Source organism: Somniosus microcephalus, chromosome 5 (assembly GCF_052327205.1).
Source record: "Somniosus microcephalus isolate GS21.2 chromosome 5, FLI_Smic_1.0, whole genome shotgun sequence".
In the NCBI taxonomy this organism is placed as follows: Eukaryota; Metazoa; Chordata; class Chondrichthyes; order Squaliformes; family Somniosidae; genus Somniosus; species Somniosus microcephalus.
This window is the reverse complement of record NC_140991.1, coordinates 75548352-75567052: the sequence shown is the minus strand read 5'-3', so window position 1 is coordinate 75567052 and position 18701 is coordinate 75548352. Positions and strand designations below refer to the sequence as shown.

The 18701-nt window shown below is 45.4% G+C and overlaps 1 protein-coding gene across 1 annotated transcript in view; it reads left to right on the top strand.

The window, feature by feature from the left end:
- malrd1 (MAM and LDL receptor class A domain containing 1) overlaps positions 1-18701 on the top strand; it is a 408505-nt gene that overhangs the window by 68437 nt on the left and 321367 nt on the right. The window contains exons 7-8 of the mRNA XM_085987833.1: positions 6894-7107; positions 9413-9660. Coding sequence (XP_085843959.1) covers positions 6894-7107; positions 9413-9660 — 462 coding nt within the window. The remainder of the gene's footprint in view (positions 1-6893; positions 7108-9412; positions 9661-18701) is intronic.

Here is an 18701-nt window from a genome sequence, read left to right as displayed (position 1 = left end):
ATGTCCCAGGAATTTGAATCCCTCCCCCTTGCACCATTCCTCTAGCCATGTATTCATCTGAAATATCCTTCTATTTCTACTCTGGTTAGCACGTGGCACTGGTAGCAATTCTGAGATTAATACTTTTGAGGTCCTATTTTTTAATGTACCTCCTAACTCCCTATATTCAGCTTTTAGGACCTCATCCCATTTTTTACCTATATCGTTGGTACCTATATGCACCACGACAACTGGCTGTTCACCCTCCCCCTACACAACAGAGACCTTAAAAACTATAAACCACAAAAATTAAGACCTTCTAACCTTTATAAACTATTAACCTTAACTGTCAAACTATAGAGTGGTATAAATACTCACCTGGCCGTACTCACCCAATCAGCTGCTTCCTCTTGCCCGCGTCACTTTTTAAATCTGGAACTCCGCCACCGGTCTGTGAGATTGGTAAGCCTCTGAGACATAGAAGGAGGCCATTTGGCCCACAAGTCAGCACTGACTCATTCGAAGAGCCATCCAGTTAGCCCCACTCCCCATATCCCTACAATTATTAAGTATTTATCCAATTCCTTTTTGAAGTCTACTAGTGAATCTGTATCCATCACCCTATCAGGCAGTGCATTCCAGATCCTAACCACTCGTTGCATAAAGTTTTTCCTCATGTCGCCTCTGGTTCTTTTGCCAATCACCTTAAATCTGTGCCCTTCAACCATTGGAAACAGTTTGGCAGGATTTTCATTGGGCTGTGGAGGTGGGATTGAAGGCGTGTGGGGGGTTAAAATTGCAAAAACTGGCGTGCGGGCCCAACCCCGCCCCCATCCCGCCTCCAAGCAATTTTAAATAATTCGTGTCTAATGGTCCCATCTCCGTCCCGCCTTCAAGAGGCGGGATAGTCCGTTAAGGCCCTTAACAAGCACTAAATGGCCTCTATAATGCCACTTGGAAAGGCCTTTGCGATTTTAACCCTTTTCCCACGTGAAACACGCCTGTTCTGAAACACAATGGTGAAACCTGGCGGGAGCACAATTGGATTGCTGACTGTCAGCTGCAGGTCAACCATTAAAGAGGAGATTTGATCAGCCATCATTTGCAGGTGGCAGGACTTTGTAGTCTCAGGTCTGGGGGAACTTTTAGAAGGCATAACCACAGCTGTGGAAGTTTGGAGCCGGACACCCATCTCCAGTGTGATCTCCTGGGAAACCCCTCTCGCCACCTTCACTGAGCGCTTCCTCAACTGAGGCATATACCAGAAGCATGGGAACCATTTATTTCCTTTCCTCCTGAACATCAGATGAGGACGAAGACCAGCCGCGGCAGCAGCAGATCCATAAACAACAGCAGCACCAACAGCAGCAGCAGCAACAGCAGGAGCGCCAAGTTGCTGCTCACCCACCTGAAGCTGCACAGGCCAGAAGGCACCAGCGCGCAACCACATTGCTGCCCAGGATGCAAGGAACACACTCATCTTGGCCAGATTTGTTTAGCCTAGCCAATCAAGCACTTTTGCCTCGCAGCTTCTTACCTGAGCATCGACAATGGCCAAGGGCCAGTAGATTCCTAGCAATTTGACCACCATACTGACAATTGCAAGTAATCCTAAGCCCTCAATGTGAAAGTCCCATTCACAAAATGACACACGCCACAACTACAGCAGTAGCCATCAGATTTTTTATTTACATTATTCATCTCATGGCCTTTTCACAGAAAACATCAAATTTCACCCAAGTGACTACCCTTGTGACTATTTGTGCAGTATCTTTCTCTTACGCGTGCTCCTACGTGGCGCTTCCTCTGTGGATTCAGCAGATGTGGAGGCCCCTTGCTCACTTTCCAGCTGCTCCTGTCTCGACACCTTTGGCGGGTGTCCTCTGGGGTTGCGAACCTGTGAGGGCTTGGCAACAGTCTGCTGTTCCTGCGGCTGTGCAGGGGCTGAGACGCCGATCTCAGTTGGGTATGGACTCTGGTGGGGCTCTGACTGAGTGCTCTGCAGTGGCATGGAAGTGTGAGCGCTTGGAGAGGAGCCCCCACTTCCTTGATGTCTGCCACCAACTTCCTTCTCATGGGTCAGGTCCCCCTCAGCGCTTGCAAGTAGCTTGAGAGCACCTTGCTGCACATCAGGGGGGCTATGGGGACCCGTATCTGCACTGGCAGTCCTACTCAGAAGGACTTCCATGAAGGTCTGGTTTCTCTGTTCAATAGATGACCATCACTCCTCCAGAGATGTCATTCTATTCTGAACACTCACCATGTTTTCTGCACTCTGGTGACTTATCACCTCCATGGAGGTTGCCATCCTTTCCATGGTGATGCGTTCATGTGCCAATGACTCCACAAAGGCTCTGCTCATGTTCGCTATGGACTCCTCCTTTCGCTCCATACTCACAGCGACCCTGGAGACAAAACCTGCCAGAGACTCCTGCATCTGTTCCTGGAGTTCCAGCACCGCTGATCTTATGGATGAACCCAGGGGCAGAGGGTCAACATGCAGCTAAGCCGAGCTGGCAGAGTCCTGCACCCTCTGACTAGGACTCTCCACTGCTGTCCCTGTCTCCACAATCTGTTGATGCTCACTTGTGAGCTGTGATACACCAGGTGACAACGCTACTCTATCTCACGATGGTCCCACCGAGGTGTGAGTGTCTGCGCTGGTGCTGGGTGCGCTGAATTCTGCTGACGCTGCGCCCTCAGAGGTTGCAGCTTCCTCTGAGGAGTCTGGATGCTCAGGCTCTTCCTCCTGGCTAGTGGGGACGGGTGCTTGCGATGGTCCTGTGGAGGAGTAAAGGAAAGAGTCAGGGATGTGATGCCAAGGTTACATACACATTGCATATTGCAGATGATCATAAGTCCATCTGTTAGAGCTTCAGAATCATTATCAGCGACTCATGCAATGTCATTGAGAGAGATGGAAAACTATTCTGTCACCAGTTTGCTGTGATGCACCCGCCTGTCCATCCCCCACTTGTGCATCGTCCTCGAGTCCCACGATCTCCAGGACCGCCTCCTCCCAGGGGGTGAGGTGGGCTACTGAGGGTGGCACCTCCTCCTGTCCTCGCTTTTTCTCGCTTATTGTGAGCTCTCTTTTCCTGCAATGAGGGAGACAAGTGGAGGTTGAGTGAGAATGAAGGAGTGAGTGTAGAGAATCCATAGCATAGATGCTTAGAAGGAGACAAAGATGGAGGCCTAGAAATTGAGTTGACGCCGCGCCAGGGCTTTAGCGCCGGAAATTTAGCGCCGGCGCTAATTCCCTTGCGCGCGCCAAAAATTCAGTAGCGCCGCGCCCAGACGGCTGCCGGCGCTACTGACGGGCGTGAGTGCCTCCCAATGGGCGCTGAGTGCCGCATTGCGGCGCTAATCCGGCGCTGCGGCACCCGATGCGGTGCGGCAGGCTGGGGAAGTGCAGGCTTCCTCCTCCCGTTAAGGAGGCGCTGCCTTCACCCGATCGCTGGCCGTTGGATTTTTTCAAAAATGAGCCCGGCACCTCGGACAAGTGCCGGGCTTGCAGGCCAGACGCATCTGTTCCGCGGGGGGGGGGGGGTGGAGGAGTCCGGGGAGGGAGGTGCGGGCAGGCGGCCGGCGGGAAAGTGGCCGGCCGCCGCGCGACCTTAATGCGCCGGCGCTAACTTGTGTAAGACTCGGTTGCCAGAGTCTTAGTTGCGGCTGCCACGGGCGAGGCGGCCGCAACTGAATTTCGGCGTTCGGGCGCGTTGCCACGGCAACCGGGACGCTGCGCACACCGATGACGTCATCGGTGCCGGCGCAGCGCAACCGGCTAACGCCGATGGCAGCGCCGAAGTGAATTTCAGAAACGGCTTTCATTGCGGCGCTAGGCCCTCTAGCGCCGCAAAATGGGCGCTAACCCTACTGAATTTTCAGCCCGGAGTGAGGTGGCAAGACCAAGGGCCCTCCCTGTGTGTTGCCAGATGTTTTCATAGCATCACAGTGATAGGGAGTGTGAGGGCTGCATAGTCAAATAGTTAGGTGAATGTGACCATAGAGAGAGAGGGAATGGGTAAGGGTGCATGGATGTCAGTGTCAAGTGGGATGTGGAGGAAGAGATTGCAAAAGCTGAGTGCTGGTGAGGAAAGGCAATGGGGATCAGATTGAGGGTGATGGGAAATTCATACTTCCAGTGCGCAGAAGGTCATGAAATCTCTTCCTGCACTGAAGCCAGGTTCTGCGGGTTACTGACAACGAGTTCACCTCCTGGGCCACCTGGACCCACACAGCCTTGGTTTGCTGGGGAGGCTTCTTTCTCCCTGAAGAGTGGAAGAGCACCCCTTTATGTGCTCTTGCTCCCTCCACTAAAGCCTGCAGGGCAACGTCATTGAAGCAGGGTGCAGACCTAGGTCTCTGGCTGGCCATTCTTACTGTAGGTGCCTCTCACTGCAAAGGCCAAAAGGTTGGCAGTCTGCAGAAGAAGCAAGGCTTGTTGCAGACCTTAAATGCAGCAGCAATGATGACATCATCGGAGGCGACTTTCAGACTGGAAAAACTAATTGGCCACACGTTGGAACTCAATTGGCCAATTAAGTTAAAATCGCATCATTCTCCCACATCGATTTACAATCGGGTGGCTAACACGCAATGTGTATTACACGACCCCAGCCCGCCCCAGTATCAAAATCCAGCCCAAAGCCTCTATTTATAATCTCATGCGTTTTATTAACTGCTTTGTTAACCTGTCTTGCTCCCTTCAAAGATTTGTGCACAAACACCCCCAGGTCTCTCTGTCCTTGCACCCTCCTTAAAATTGTACCATTTAGCACGTATTGTCTCTTCTCATTCTTCCTACCAAAATGTATCACCTCACACTTTTTGCATTGAATTTCATCTGCCATGTGTCTGCCCATTCCACCGCCATGTGGTGTCCATGGGTGCTGTATGATCTCCAAACACTTCCCACAGATCAGTCCTCATGGCTGTGCCTTGATAGTGCTATTTCACCACAGGGGCATCACAGCTGATCACAATCGTGTCCTCACCAGATGTACACACAAACACTCTCTCAGCAGAGATTCTGGATTGTAATCATGGGGCAGGAAGCATGGATGATTTACCCTTCCATAAGCCAGGGGCAGTGAGCCCATTGTAGCACTCCTATCACTATGCTAACTGAGATCAGCATTATCCTGTGATTGGCCCAGGGACCTTCCTCATCTGTATGGCTCAGCAACTAACTACTTTAACCTACTGAGCTGCCAGGAATGGACAGATTTATTTTCTTGAAATAGCAGAATAGCAATTTTGAATTACCATTTAAAGTAATCAATGATCAAATATCCCTTCATAGCATGCAGATTGAATTTTAAAAATCTTTAACAAACTAAGATACATTAGATGGAAAGGCTGTGAAATATCACTTTGATTTCTAGTGGATAATGACTGGTTAGTTGATACATTGTTAATTTATCAAAGAGTTTATCAGAATGCAATTATCATGGGCTAATGAAAATACAAGTGTCGATAGTTCAAATTATGTGCTTGGACACAGACTTGGATAGACCCAAAATTTCTTCTTTACCTACCTTTTTATGCCAATTTTCTTCACACCACCCCCCCCCCCATCCCCCAAAGCTACGGTACAGTCCCAGGATGAAATGCTCTGTGGTACCTTGATCAACTGGCCATTCTTCTTGTGCAGGCCACAATAATAAAGGTCTCATTCCTCTTGCCACTCTTTTTAAATCCTCATTGTAGACTACCCACCAAGCCCCACCCTAAGTTTCTCCCTGGGTTATCTTCCTTCCTCAGCCTCTGCACTGAGCACCTCTTCAGCTCAGCTCTCTCCTTCGAATTCACTGCCCTCCTCTCCCTGATCCACTCCTCCCATTTAAAACACATCTATCCATATTCATGATCACTCCCTTGACCTCGCCATCTCCCATAACCTCTCTATTCTCATGGTCTCAATCAATGATAAGGCCATCTTTGACCATTAGCTTGTATCTCTCACCACCCACATCCTCCTACTCCCTTTGAATCACACATCTTTCTATGTCTTCCCCTGGGAAAAAAACTCTCCTCCATGTCAGTTACAACTGAACTTTCAACCTCCCAATTGCCTAGCCTTTGGCCCTCCATTTGCCACAGTAGTTGATTTACTTAACCACTCTCTGACCTCCACCTTCGATGTCCTTGTTCCAGCAAAACCTTGCCTTTCTCCCATCACAGTTGTTCTTGCGATACAGCTGCCATCTTCATGACCTCAAGTCCAAGGGGAGCAGACTTGATGGTATCTGGTACACAACTGGCTGAGACATCCATCGCCAGATCTGGCTGAACCACATGAAGCTTTACCAGGTCACTCTCTCCCCTGCCAAAACCACCCACTTCTCTAGGATCACCTTGGAGAGCACAACTAACTGCAGACTTCTTTTCTCCACTATCAAATATCTCCTTTAACACCTCTCTCCTGCTCCCTCCACCCTTACCTCTAACAGCAAATGCAAAGAGATCATGACTTCTTTGTCACCAAGTTGATTTAGCTGCCTCCGCTGCTTCCTCCTCTTACCTTTGTCCACAAAACGAAACCACCCCCGCCCTCCCCCCCTCCCCCCCCCATAGCCCTGAACACTCATCTCTCCCTAGTTTTTCTCCCCTATCCCCCCATCCCATTTCCTTTCTGAGGAAATCGACCTCCTGCTTCCTCAACCACATGCCCATTAATCTTCTGACCACCCAACTTCCCAATGAACCCCCAAGGTTGCCAGCACTTGCTGAAGATGAAGAAGAAAAGAGGCAAATACTGGGGGGGAAAAAGTGCACAAGTACAGTTGCCAATAGTAAACATAGCCGATACATTTTGAAAGAAAAAAAGAAAACAAAATTAATTTGATACAGGCATCTTATATGTCATCATGGATTAAAATAATATCTGACTGTTTGTTAAATCTTTACAGGTTTTCTTAAGAGCCAAGAGGGGTGTGAGTTACATGGGTGATATTGCTGTGGATGACATTTCCTTTGAAAATTGTGCTCCTCTTCTGATCCCAGACAGACAGTGCAACTCTGATGAGTATTCATGTGCCAACAAGTATTGTATCCCTAAAGACAGGCTCTGTGACTTCATCAATGACTGTGCTGATCATTCTGATGAGCATCCAGTCATCTGCAGTAAGTAATGAATCAAGCTTGGGTGAACCACGCAGATTTAATCTTCAGTCAGTTGTAAAAAGCCAAGTTCACTGGATTTCCAGATACTATTATTTTGATAACTGTGATACACAGAGAATTTATTGTTTTGTTTTATGTCTTGAGAATAGAACAAAAGAAACTCTGCCAAATGACATCACTCTGTTCACAATGAATATTGCCCTGATGACAAGACCAGTAGTGTAGTGATTACGCTGCATGAGCTTACCTGACACTTACACCTTCAGCTATAGTTCTGATGATTTTGTTCGGTGTTCAGCTCTTGTGTGTATAACTAAGCCAACCTTGATTTATATTCTGATCACTTCAGTTCAATCCAAACTAATCCAAGTCTATTGTATCCAGAGCCCAATAGAAACTACTACTAACATTGGAGTTTAAATCAATAGGACAAGTAAACATTTGATACAAGTCCAATTCTAGCTAGCTTGGACTTTGGATTTCTTGTAGATTGGGTAATTCCTCTAGTCCATACAAAGCCGAGTCTGAGACAAGCAAAACAGGGATCTGGGACTGTACGATGAAACTGAGTGTGCTGGGGTTTTGTTGAAATTTATGTTTGTGTTCACCCTCATTGAGCTGCTTGGTGGCATGGGACATCTTGGGTGGAGACACAGGAAGATGCGCCCCACAGTAAGCACACCTTCCTTTGTTTGAGCACCATGTGGATACTATGAAGTGGACATCTCATTTCACTTCTACTGCTGAAGGAGGTTAACTGCAGGCTAAAATCCTTGAGATACAAAAATGTATATCTGAAAACACATTCTAATATAACAATCTAAGAGTGACCATCTTATTGAATTCTGTTCAAGTATAACACTCATTGGAGCTTCTATTTTAACAATAAATCTGGTTTGTTTAAAATCAAGATGAGACAAAAACTAATTTTGAACTTTATTATTAGTAGCTTATATAATTAATTAATTATCTGAGATTAGTAACAAACAAGTAATGATTACCACAAATGTCTCAGGTTCAGGGTGATGCCTAAATGTGGTTCAGTTCTTTAAAGAAGAATTTTTTTCTCCTCCTTCACTTTGGAAGGTGCTGACTGGGAAATGCACGTAACAACTGAGCTTTGGAGAGATCTTAGAAGATCTTTTTAAAACAACAATAAAGTAGATTGGTGACACTTAAAAGCATGTTCATTGACAGAATTACCTCTAATTTGATTGCTGTCTCTGCAGCCATAAACTGCTCGTACTGTAAAAAGAAAGAAAGGAAGACTTGCATTTATATAGCGCCTTTCCCAACCTCAGGATGCCCCAAAACATTTAATGTCAAGTGAGCTGAAAATCCACAGGTCCAACATCCCGAAGTAGGTGCCAGGATGTGTCTACTGGGAACGTCTGCCACTAACCTCGCCAGACTCACTGGGTTCAGGGTTGGTTCCCTCATCAGAAATTCAATGATGGGCACTTATACCTTTAAGTGCACATCTTTTGCATCCTTCAGACAAGAAAGGGGGCAGGAAGTGCTAGCCAACTGTTCCCCACCCTGCCAGAATCATTGGCACAGAAGACGGCAAAGAATGGTAGCCCCATAATTCAAGCCAGGGGTGTGACGGAATGCCCTGAAAATAGGCCAGGACACAAATATTCTGCCAGTCTCTGTAGGACCCTGGCCTGGGTGGAGCAAAAGAAAGGTGAGGGTGGGTGAGTATCCTGGAACGCCTTGATTAGCTTTGATGATCAGGGAGTACCTCGGAGATTAAAGTGGTGTTTTTCCTACTTCGCAATTCTGGTAGAGAGCAGAGACCAGAAATTCGGGTGTGTGCCACTTATAGTTTACCAGCCATTTATTTAAATATCGGAATTATTGGAAGTTTGAACATACTCTGCACCAACCTTTCATTAAATAGTAAGAATTTACAATAAACGCTTTCAGTGGGTAAGTGCCCTCCTGAATCATGAAGTCAGAATGTCAGCCCTTGAATGTGTGTGATGGAATCCATAACTAGGTAGAATGTAAATGGTCTGTGGAAAAAGTAGGCTTAGTGCGATAAATGGCTTTTTCTTGATTTAAGTGTTTTTATGTTCTAAATCTTATAAATATGATTAAGAACATAAACATCTAGATTTCAATTAAATAGAATCTAAAGAAATTCTTAACTCATATTGTAAAAGCCAGTCATAAAGGATATTATAATACACAGTATGAATTTACAACACAATATTAAAAATGGCATTGTACTAACACATCTGTATTCAGTAAAAACAGTGAAATTATTACAAAAATGTAACAGGACTTATTTCATTTACAGGTACAATTTTGGGGCACTGTGATTTTGAATTTGATATGTGCTCCTGGAGGCAGTGGAGAAATGATAACTTTGACTGGACCCTTAAACTGGGGAGTACACCAACATTGGGTGCAGGCCCAACAACTGACCACACACTGAGAAATCCAGCTGGCCATTACATTTATATCGAAATCCCATTCCCACAGCTACCTGGACATGTAGCAAGGATTTCTGGTCCATTCATTAGCAAGAGAAGCAAAGACTGTAAGGTACTAAAGGTTTTATTGGCTGATCTTCTTGGGTATCACCCTAATGTGATGGAGATAGTTTCTTAAGCAATATTGTAACATAAGGCACCATTAGAAAATCTAGCTTTTGCCATTAATTTTTTTCTCATTCTGGCAGTTGATGAATGGTGGGTATCAGCTGTGGCTCAATTGGTAGCATACTCGCCTCTGAGGCAGAATGTTGTGGGTTCAAGTCCCACTCCAGGGACTTGAGCACAAAAATCTAGGCTGACAGAAGCAACACTGAGGGAGTGCTGCACTGTCGGAGTGTCTGCTCTCTCAGGTGGACATAAAAGATCCCATGGCACTATTTTGAAGAAGAGCAGGGGAGTTATCCCCGGTGTCCTGGCCAATATTAATCCCTCAACCAACAAAACAAAAACAGATTATCTGGTCATTATCACATTGCTGTTTGTGGGACTTTGCTGTGCACAAATTGGCTGCCGCGTTTTCCACATTGCAACAGTGACTCCACTTCAAAAGTATTTCATTGACTGTAAAGCACTTTGAGATGTCCGGTGGTCATGAAAGGCGCTATATAAATGAAAGTCTTTCTTTTTATTTTTTATCATAATATTTGTGCAAATATCTTTATGGTTAATGCGAAACAGTTTGTAGAAATTACAGCATGAATTTAATAGACTTCTTTTAATGGATCTTTCCCTCCAACTCCATCCCCACCCCGAAGAACAACTCACACCCACACCACCTATAGTCAGATAACTCAATGGATGCCACTACAGAAACCAGTTGCTCAGCTCACCAGGAGGTATGATTAAGTGATACAGAAAAGGATTCTTGCCTGGTTCATTTTCCCTTCTTGTCTGGGGAAAGCCTGAGAATAAATATCAGTTGAGGCTGGGATTCAAACTCAAGTATTTCAGTTGGGAGGCACACACTAGCTTTGTAGCTACTGGGCTGCCTACGAAAACAAATCCTGATACAATATATAGACAGCAATGAAGACATCAACCCTAAGACCTCCACAAATATAGAGGCTTAGGAACTCGTATACAGCTACTATGCTGCTTCTAAAAGGACTTGCATGTTGGGCATGAATACCAGCGTTACACTAAAGTGCCAGCTGCGACATTATAAAAAAAAACTCCAGAGATCTGTTTGTGTGTGTCTGCACATACGGTGTGTGGTTTGATTGTTTATCTAGGTCTGGAAATGGTTTATTTTGACAAGCTGTAAATTTATTTTGACTTTCTTCTTACAAGAACAATAATAACTTGTATTTAGCACCGTTAACACAGTAAAATATCCCAAGGCGCTGCACAGGAGTATTAAAAGAAAAAATAAATTTGACACGGAGCCACATAAGGAGAAATTAGGGCAGGTGACCAAAAGCTTGGTCAAAGAGGTAGGTTTAAAAAAGCGCCTTAAAGGAGGAAAGAAAAGTAGCGAGGTGGAGAGGTTTAGGCAGGGAATTCCAGAGGTTAGGGCCTAGGCAACAGAAGGCACGGCCACCAATGGTTGAGCGATTATAATCAGGGATGCTCAAGAGGGCAGAATGAGAGGAGCACAGATATCTCGGGGAGGTTCTGGGGCTGAAGGAGATTACAGAGATAGGAAGGGGTGGGGCCTTGGAGGGATTTCAAAACAAGGATGAGAATTTTGAAATCGAGGCGTTGCTTAACCGGGAGCCAATGTAGGTCAGCAAGCATAGAGGTGATGGGTGAACAGGACTTGGTGCGAGTTAGAGCAAGGGCAGCCGAGTTTTGGATGACCTCAAGTTTACGTCGGGTAGAATGTGGGAGGCCGGCCAGGAGTGCATTGGAATAGTCAAGTCTAGAGGTAACAAAGGCATGGATGAGGGTGTCAGCAGCGGATGAGCTGAGGCAGGGGCGGAGACAGGCAGTCTTAGTTAAGCTGCAGATATGTGGTCGGAAGCTCATTTCAGGGTCAAATATGACACCAAGGTTGCGAACCGTGTGGCTCAACCTCAGACAGATGTTAGGGAGAGGGTTGGAGACAGTGGCTAGGGAACAAAGTTTGTGGTGGGGACCAAAAACAATGGCTTTGGACTTCCCAATATTTAATTGGGGGAAATTTCTGCTCATCCAGAACTGGATGTCGGACAAGCAGTCTGACAATTTAGAGACCGTGGAGGGGTCGAGAGAATCATAGAATCATAGAAAGTTACAGCACGGAAGGAGGCCATTTTGGCCCATCGTGTCCGCGCCGGCCAACAAAGAGCTATCCAGCCGAATCCCACTTCCCAGCTCTTGGTCCATAGCCCTGCAGGTTAGAGCATCCCAAGTGCACATCCAAGTACTTTTTAGATGTGGTTAGGGTTCCTGCCTCTACCACCCTTTCAGGCAGTGAGTTCCAGACCCTCACGACCCTCTGGGTGAAGAAATTTCCCCTCAAATCCCCTCTAAACCTTCCCCCAATTACTTTAAATCTGTGCCCCCTGGTTTTTGACCCCTCTGCTAAGGGAAATAGGTCCTTTCTATCCACTTTATCTATGCCCCTCATAATTTTATACACCTCAATAAGGTCTCCCCTCAGCCACCTCTGTTCCAAGGAAAACAGACCCAGCCTATCCAGTCTTTCCTCATAGCTAAGATTCTCTACTCCCAGCAACATCCTTGTAAATCTCCTCTGTCTCTGTACCCTCTCTAGTGCAGTCACATCTTTCCTGTAATGTGCTGACCAGAACTGTACACAGTACTCTAGCTGAGGCCTAACTAGTGTTTTATATAGTTGAAGCATAACCTCCCTGCTCTTGTATTCTACGCCACGGCTAATAAAGGCAAGCATTCCGTATGCCTTCTTAACCACCTTATCTACCTGGCCTGCTACCTTCAGGGATCTGTGGACATGCACTCCAAGGTCCCTTTGTTCCTCTACACTACTCAGTGTCCTACCATTTAATGTGTATTCCCTTTCCTTGTTAGCCCTCCCCAAATGCATTACCTCACACTTCTCCGGGTTGAATTCCATTTGCCACTGTTCTGCCCACCTGACCAATTTATTGATATCTTCCAGCAGTCTACAGCTTCCTTCTTCAGTATCAACCACACTGCCGATTTTAGTATCATCTGCAAATTTCTTAATCAGACCCCCTATATTCAAGTCTAGATCATTGATATATACCACAAAAAGCAAGGACCGAGTACTGAGCCCTGCAGAACCCCACTGGAAACAGCCTTCCAGTCACAAAAACACCCATCAACCATTACCCTCTGCTTCCTGTCTCCGAGCCAGTTTTGAATCCAACTTGACACTTTGCCCTGGATCCCATGGGGTTTTACCTTCGTGACCAGTCTGCCATGTGGAACCTTATCAAAAGCCTTGCTAAAGTCCATATACACTACATCAAACGCACTACCCTCATCCACCCTCCTTGTTACCTCCTCAAAATATTCAATCAAGTTTGTCAGACACGACCTTCCCTTAACAAATCCGTGCTGACTATCCTTGATTAATCCGTGTCTTTCTAAATGAAGATTTATCCTGTCCTTCAGAATTCTTTCCAATAATTTTCCCGCCACCAAGGTTAGGCTGACTGGCCTGTGATTACTCGGTCTATCCTTTCGTCCCTTTTGAAGTGGTAGCAAGGTAGAGCTGGGTGTCGTCAGCGTACATGCGGAAACTGATGCTGTGTTTTCGGATGATGTCGCCAAGGGGCAACATGTAGATAAGAAATAGGAGGGGGCCAAAGATAGATCCTTGAGGGACACCAGTTAAAGTTACCATTGCCTTGAATTTTTTGACACTGTATTTTTCCAGGCAGCATCAGTTAACCATTGTCACATTAGTCAGGCAGCTCAAGATTTCATAAAGAAATCCCGCCTCACCACTACCCCAAGAATCTGAGGGTCTGTGAGCCATAGTGCACAGGGGAGAAGAAACAAGTAGCAATGGCAGAGGAGGAGTGGGACCCAGCAGTTCTGTATATTTTGAACACTTAGTGAACTTTTCTGACACCTCAACTTACCCTTTAGTTGCAGGCTGTGGGCTTTTGAAGAGTTGCTGGACTTTCCACTCCCCGGTCAAGTGCGCTACAGGCATAACTTTCTGTTCAAGCTTTTCATGTGTCAATAGCCTATTCAAATTAGAGGCAAAGACTCCCAACAGGCTATTCAATCCAGGCCACCAGGAACCTGCACCATAAGCCAGCTCAAGCCCATTTTGCTGGGCTAGGAAATTTAGAGCTATGGAGCTTCCCTTAAGCTACTCCCAAGTGGGCAAAGAGGTGCTCAGCATGATCCCATCCAATATGGATGGAAACATAAGAACATAAGAAATAGGAGCAGGAGTAGGCCATATGGTCCCTCGAGCCTGCTCCGCCATTCAATAAGATCATGGCTGATCATCCACCTCAACTCCACTTTCCCGCCCGATCTCCATATCCCTTGATTCCCCTAGAGTCCAAAAATCTATCACAGCCTTGAATATACTCAAAGACTCAGCATTCACAGCCCTCTGGGGCAGATAATTCCAAAGATTCACAACCTCTGAGTGAAGAAATTCCTCCTCATCTCGGTCTTAAAAGGCCTACCCCTTATCCTGAGACTATGCCCCCTAGTTCTAGACACTCCAACCAGGGGAAACAGCCTCTCAGCATCTACCCTGTCAATCCCCTTCAGAATCTTATATGTTTCAATGAGATCACCTCTCATTCTTCTAAATTCCAGAGAGTATAGGTCCATTCTACACAATCTCTCATCATAGGACAGCCCTCTCATCCCAGGAATCAATCTAGTGAACCTTTGTTGCACCGCCTCCAAGGCAAGTATATCCTTCCTTCTTAGATAAGGAGACCAAAACTGTGCACAGTACTCCAGGTGTGGTCTCACCAAGGCCCTGTACAATTGTAGCAAGACTTCCTTACTCTTATACTCCAACCCCATTGCAATAAAGGCCAACATGCCATTTGCCTTCCTTATTGCTTGCTGTACCTGCATGCTAGATTTCTGTGTTTCTTGCATGAGGACACCCAAATCTCTCTGAACACCAACATTTGAAAGTTTCTCACCATTTAAAAAACATTCTGTTTTTCTATTCTTCCTACCAAAGTGAATAACCTCACATATCTCTTACATTATACTCGGTATCTGCCACCTTACTGCCAACTCACTTAATCTATCTATATCCCTTTGCAGACTCTTTGGCCGCAATTTTGCAAATGGATGTGGCTTGGGAGCGGGTCAGCTGGTTTCCAGCTTCCAGTCCCGCCCCCAACTGCATCCGGCCCACGGACGTGATTTTACGTCGATTGGCTTTGTTAAGCCCACCCTGCGGGCTTGCCAGCCAATTAAGAGAATGTGTCATCTGCCAGTTTTCTTAAAGGGACCATGCACAATTTTTCTTTGACAGCTCATTTCTCAGTATTTGACAGCATCGAGGTGCTGCAAACACTGACAATCACTGTACAAAGGTGAGCTCTTGCAACCAGGCTCTCGAATGACTCCCTCTATAGGCTAGAACAGGTGGCAGCTGCAGGTGAGGTTACGGGAGCGATCTGTCACTGGTGAGAGAGGTTCTCCCAATGAGGTGGAAATAGACAGCCAATTCAAAACTTGTTACCTAAAGAAAATTGTAAATGCATTAAAAATGATTTTCCCAACATTTTCTTACCTCTGAAACTTACCAATGCACCATTGGCTCCTTCACACCACTTCTGCAGCTGTCATCAATGCAGAAACATTACAGCAGACTCACAAAATGCCACATTTACCTGGCACCACATCGGGGAACCTGAGGCAGAAGCGGCTAAATTGAAAAAGAGCCTGTTAACAAGTATCAAGTACCTGCTAACAGCCAGTTAAGTGGCTATAATCCTCTTCCCACCGCTAGGTGTTGGGTCCATGCGCAAATCGGGGACCCAACACTTGGGAAGATTGATTGGAGGCAGATTGACTGCGGGTTTCCTACCTGCTGTCAATCTTTGCGATTTTGATAGTGGTCCCGCCTCCAATCCTGCACTCCGAGGGCAAAATTCTGGCCTTTGTGTTCTCCTCACAGCTTACTGTCCCACCTAGCTTTGTATCATCAGCAAACTTGGATACATTACACTTGGTCCCTTCATCTACGTCATTAATATAGATTGTGAATAGCTGAGGCCCCAACACTGATCCTTGCGGCACCCCACTAGCTACAGCCTGCCAACCTGAAAGAGATCAGTTTATCCCTACTCTCTGTTTTCTGTCCATTAACCAATCCTCTATCCATGCTGCTATATTACCCCCAACCCCATGAGCCCTAATCTTGTGTAATAACCTTATATGTGGCACCTTATCGAATGCCTTTTGGAAATCTAAATATACTACATCCACTGGTTCCCCTCTATCTACCTTGCTAGTTACATCCTCAAAACTGTACTATACTTATTTAAAATGTATTATAAGGCTAGTTTTGCACTCTCATGCACCCAACGGGGGAGCTGCTTGATAGGAAATGGAAAATCACGAGCTGCGCATCATTCTTTCTTACTATGTGCTCCCTGCAAGCGACCATCCCCCATCGATGTGCAGAATCCATCCTTATATTTAAATGAGCACATTAGGCCTCCCTAAAAGGCTGGCTGGAAGATTACGCTCAACACAACTGGTATAAATCTAGCCACGTAAATCTGTAGCCTCTGATTGCCCGTTCTGTTCCTGCACCAAAGGCCATGGCAACCAGAAAATACATGCTTAATTTGCTTCAGGTAAAAAATGGTGAGGGAAGACATTGTTCGTAGCATGTTCTTTTAAAGATATACAACTTTAGGTCAGATATTTGTTCAATAAATTTTTGAAAGTTTGCTGTTCTTTCTCACGCAATTTCAGAGCCTTGCTTTGTGAAAAGGCAAAAACTGAAAAAAACTGAAAAACCAATATATTAAAAAAGTGCCGCTTCTAATAATTGCTGAAGGATTGTTTGTTATGCAGTGGACAGTGATTGATTATACCCGACAGTGATTGAGTACAGCTGACAAATCTACTTGCATGACAGGTCCAGATATTTGTTAATGTGTCAAATGAACAAAATGTGTAATATCTCTTGTTCAACTGATGCAGCAATCTTTCCCTAAATTCTATGTATGGTCAGGTTTACAATCAGGCAGCTTCCAGCCCTTTTCAATAGATTGAAGATAGAGTGCAGAAGATCTTCAAATACATATTCACTATGAGACGTACAGTCGTTCTGGATCATGGGTCTATTTATAGCATTGTGAACTTGCTGTCAACCGTGCTTTGCAGAGATAACATATGACAGCATTAGTAGCATTTACCTCGTTGTTCTGAAAGTACTGGGGCTTTTGACCTTGTTATTTGATGGTTTTACTTAGCAGCAAGCAGAACAAACTTTAGGCATCTGTGAATTCTGTGGTCGTAGAGGAACCCGAACTCAAGAGGAGCCAGAGCAGAGGTTAAAGTAGACAAGGTCTAACACCTGGTCAATCTTTGGTGGGGAATGGGTGCAAATTGAAGCAAGTCTCCCATAGCTGTAAACACTAGGGTGAGGAATTAGTAAGACATGTTCCCTCCACCCTCACCCGCCCCGTCGCAAATGTTTACCTCATCGGTTCCCCCCTTAGTCAATGATAATCACAAAGATAATTACAGATGAGTGATGCAATTCAATCCATCTAGCTCACCCTTCCATAGAAAGTTGCAATTAATCCCATCACAGCATTTAATTGTCTCCTGAATGACAACGTTTTTTTCTTCCATTATCCTTCCTGGAAGATCATTGGCAATATTAATCACTCTTTGTGTGAAGAAATGCTCCCTGACCTCACTCCTGAATTTGCTTTTTACCAGTTCATATCAGTGCCTCCTTGTCATTGTAGTCACAGTAATGACACAAAAGAGAATAAGAGGTAATGAGGTGAGTGAAGCCTCCATAATTTATGTAATACATACATTGGAAACAGTGTCTTGACTTGCCTTGGCCACCCTTGTAAGGTTATTGGACTTCTTCCTGCACTGTGTAGCAGTTTTACATAGGATTACATAGGATATACAGCACAGAAACAGGCCATTCGGCCCAACCAGTCCATGCCGGCGTTAATGCTCCACACGAGCCTCCTCCCATCTTTCCTCATCTAAATCTCTCAGCATAACCCTCTATTCCCTTTTATTCCCTTCTCCCTCATATGTTTGTCTAGCCTCCCCTTAAATGCATCTATACTATTCGCTTCAACCACTCCCTGTGGTAGCGAGTTCCACATTCTCACCACTCTTTGGGTAAAGAAGTTTCTTCTAAATTCCCTATTGGATTTCTTGGTGACTATCTTGATGGCCTCTAGTTTTGCTCTTTCCCACAAGTGGGAACATTCTCTTTGAATCCACGCTAGCAACATTTTTCATAATTTTAAAGATCTCTATTCGATCACCCCTCAGGCCTTTTTTCAAGAGAACAGAGACCCAGCCTGTTCATCCTTTCCTGATATGTATACCCTCGAATTTCTGGTATCATCCTTGTAAATCTTCTCTGTACCCTCTCCAGTGCCTCTATATCCTTTTTATAATATGGCGGCCAGAACTGTACACAGTACTCTGTGGTCTAACCAAGGTTCGATACAGGTTTAGCATAACTTCCCTACTTTTCAATTCTATACCTCTACAAATAAACCCTAGTGCTTGGTTTGCTTTTTTTATGGCCTTGCTAACCTGTGGTGCAACCTTTAGTGATTTGTGTATTTGTACTCCGAGATCCCTTTGTTCCTCTACCCCACCTAGACTCACACAATTCACAATTCAAATCGCTTTATTGGCATGATAAGGTACGTCTTATGTTGCCAAAGCATCAAAATACATTTATGGTTGAACACATAAACGCGGTTCTATTCATACAGTTTATAAATATACATTCGCCTTGTTTGTATATATTCTTGTCTTAGTTTACTGGTTGTCCCTCTGTTCATGGCAAGCTGTAACATAGTGTGCCGCCAGTGTTACACAGCTTCTCTCCTCCCCCAGTAGGAAAGGGAGTTTTTGGTTGTCATTCAGATTTCTGAATTCAGGGCATATTTGGGAGAATTTTTGGTAGAAATTCTCTCTGATGTCCTGATATTTTCC